At 33.0% G+C, this 2,694-nt stretch overlaps 1 protein-coding gene across 1 annotated transcript; it reads right to left on the reverse strand.

Annotated features, from left to right (window-relative positions):
• Positions 1-2,093: 2,093 nt before the first annotated feature.
• LOC131639822 (agamous-like MADS-box protein AGL80) lies at positions 2,094-2,480 on the reverse strand. Its single transcript, XM_058910269.1, has one exon. It carries the CDS (start codon positions 2,478-2,480, stop codon positions 2,094-2,096), a length of 387 nt encoding a protein of 128 aa, XP_058766252.1.
• Between the last annotated feature and the right edge of the window lie 214 nt (positions 2,481-2,694).

Raw genomic sequence — 2,694 nt, forward strand, 5'->3', positions numbered from 1 at the left:
AAGCCATACTTAAGGGTTTTGAGATGATGTCGGGATTGAGGATAAACTTTCATAAAAGCAATTTTTATGGTATTAATGTGGGAGATTGGTTCTTAGAAGCGGCGTTGTCTTTTCTTTTTTGCAAAGTAGATAGCCTTTCGTTTAAATTTCTTGGTGTTAAAGTGGGTGACAATCCTAGGAAACTATATATGTGGAGGGATTTAATTTTTCTCTTGAGGAGAAGGTTGGCCGTGTGGAGAGGAACACGTCTTAACATAGCGGGTCGGGTAGTGTTGATTAATTCGGTGCTTAATACTATTCCTATATATTCATTATCCTTCTATAAAGCACCTTCCAAAGTGTTAAACGAGATTCGTACCATTCAAAGTAATTTTTTATGGAGCGGGAGTGATCTCAAAAGGCAGATACATTGGGTGTATTGGGATACCGTTTGTAAGTGAAGAAGGCGGTTTAGGAGTAAAAAATGTGGAGATTTTGAATGCAGCATTAATTAGTAAATGGAAGTGGAGGATTTTAATGGATCAAGAAGCGGGTTGACGCGATATTCTTTCATCTAGATACGGAAACTTGAAGATGAAGGTTCTAATTGGTGACATAAAACTGTTGTGGAAAAGTGAAACTCAATTTGGTGGCGGGATCTCTTATGATCTGACAACTATGTTAATTTGTTGGAAAATCATTTTGTAGGGGGTGTGTCGTTTTGTGTCGGGAATGAATAAAAAATTCCTTTCTGGTACGCTTGCTGGAGAGGAGAGAAGACTTTGATGGAAGCGTATCCCGAATTATTTGCGCATGCTGATAACCATTTAATGTCTGTAGAAGCCGCAAGGAAACAATCTACAGCCGCCTAGGAGTGGAGCGCTGCAGCTCTGTTTAGGGATAGCAGGTTTGTTCCTGTTTGTTCCTGTTATTCACAATAGAATTGCTACAAAGGATCAATTGCATAAGAGGGGAATTTCGGTGGAGAGTAGAGATTTACTTTGAGTCTTGTGTTTGATGGAGGATGAATCTTTACCGCATTTTCTAGAGGGTTGTGTGGTAAGGACGAGAATTTGGAAGAAAGTTTTTGAGTGGATTGGTCCCATTATTGAGATTACTTTGGAGGAGTTTGTGGTGTATTTCGCTTTTTGCGACAAGGTGAAGAGCTTAGCTAAGAGGTCTGTTAGAGCGGTGATTTGGTTAGCAACGGTTTAAAGTAATTAGGTAAAGCGTAATGCGGTTATTTCCAATAGCGAGAACTTTAGCTTTATCGAGTGTATGTCGAAGATAGTTCTTAATTCTTCTTACAATCTTGTGGACAATTACAATTTTCATATTTAGAATATTCTACCACTCATTTGTTTTGAGTAGTTGGAGCTTTCCGCTTTTTTTTCCGGTGGAGTATCCCTTATACTCCCTTATTTATTCTATTGCTTATTAAGAAAGAAAAATTGTGGTTCAACTCCTTTATATGTGTTCATATGAGTAAATGCAACTTGAGAAATTTTGAATTATAAAATAGTGTCCAACTCATTTTATACCATAATCTTTTGACCTCTATGACCCGGCATAAATTCCATAAAGAAATATTCCCTCCGTTTTTTATTATATGTTGTTTTAGAAAAATAATTTGTACCACAATTTAAGTCGTTTTATAATTTCAATATAATTAATGATATTTTTATATTATATTTTTAAAAATATTTATTATTCATTTTAGTTATATAATTTTATCCTCCACATGTCATAATAAAAGTAATTTTATACAAATTTTGATAATTATTTATTTTTATACAATAATCATTATTTATTATTTTTCATAATATATATGAAAAGTCAAAATCAACTCATAATAAAAAATAGAGGTAGTAATTTATTCGTTCTTTCAATGAGCAGATACATTTTTATTTGGAGCATTACATAAATGAAATAAAGACTAACTCTTTGAAACAAATAAGCATTGACCAATAATAAAAACCAAACAAAATACTCAAGAATAAATTTTCAAAGAAACTATAGACTTGAAATATCAAATGTCATTTTGATCCACAAGACTTTGAGCAACACCTTACATACCATAATTCATGTTCGTCTCCACACCTTTAATACCAATTTTAGATTTCCATTGAATTCATCCTCTTCTCGATTTGCTTCAGATTCTTATCAATATAAAATGTTACATCATTCAGGTTCATATTTCCCATATTACATTCACCGGTATGAATAAACCGATCGATTAAATCGGCTATTTCCTTCTTTTGGTTATCTTCCATTTGTTTCCTCAACAACTCTTGAGCTTTCTCAATGCTTTGCATCAAGTAGGTCTCTAAATTAACCATCTTCTTGCTTCGTTCATGATCCGGCAAACTCATGTACCTGAACAACACCCTTCTTACTTGTGAGAAAGATGGCCAAACCTCTGGTTGAGGATTGTTTTCATCATAGATTATTGCACAAGCTTCTATGCCACAAAGGGTGCTGAGTTCATTAAATTTCTTCATTATACCTAGTGAAAAAAAACAATATAATGATATATATTTGAGACGGAAACACATGATTAAACATCAACTTATGATTACAAAACTGATAATAAGAGCTTTATTTAATGTAATAATATGGAGTATTAAAACAAAACAAAATTCCAAACAATGCAATTTTAATTTTTATTCCACAAAATTCCAAACAATGCAATTTTAATTTTTAGGCATAAATTGT

Source organism: Vicia villosa, unplaced genomic scaffold (genome assembly GCF_029867415.1).
Source record: "Vicia villosa cultivar HV-30 ecotype Madison, WI unplaced genomic scaffold, Vvil1.0 ctg.002799F_1_1, whole genome shotgun sequence".
NCBI lineage: Eukaryota > Viridiplantae > Streptophyta > Magnoliopsida > Fabales > Fabaceae > Vicia > Vicia villosa.

What these genes read in the sequence shown, in the direction of transcription:
- LOC131639822 (XM_058910269.1), bottom strand. Translation starts at nt 2,480, where the DNA reads ATGAAGAAATTTAATGAACTCAGCACCCTTTGTGGCATAGAAGCTTGT.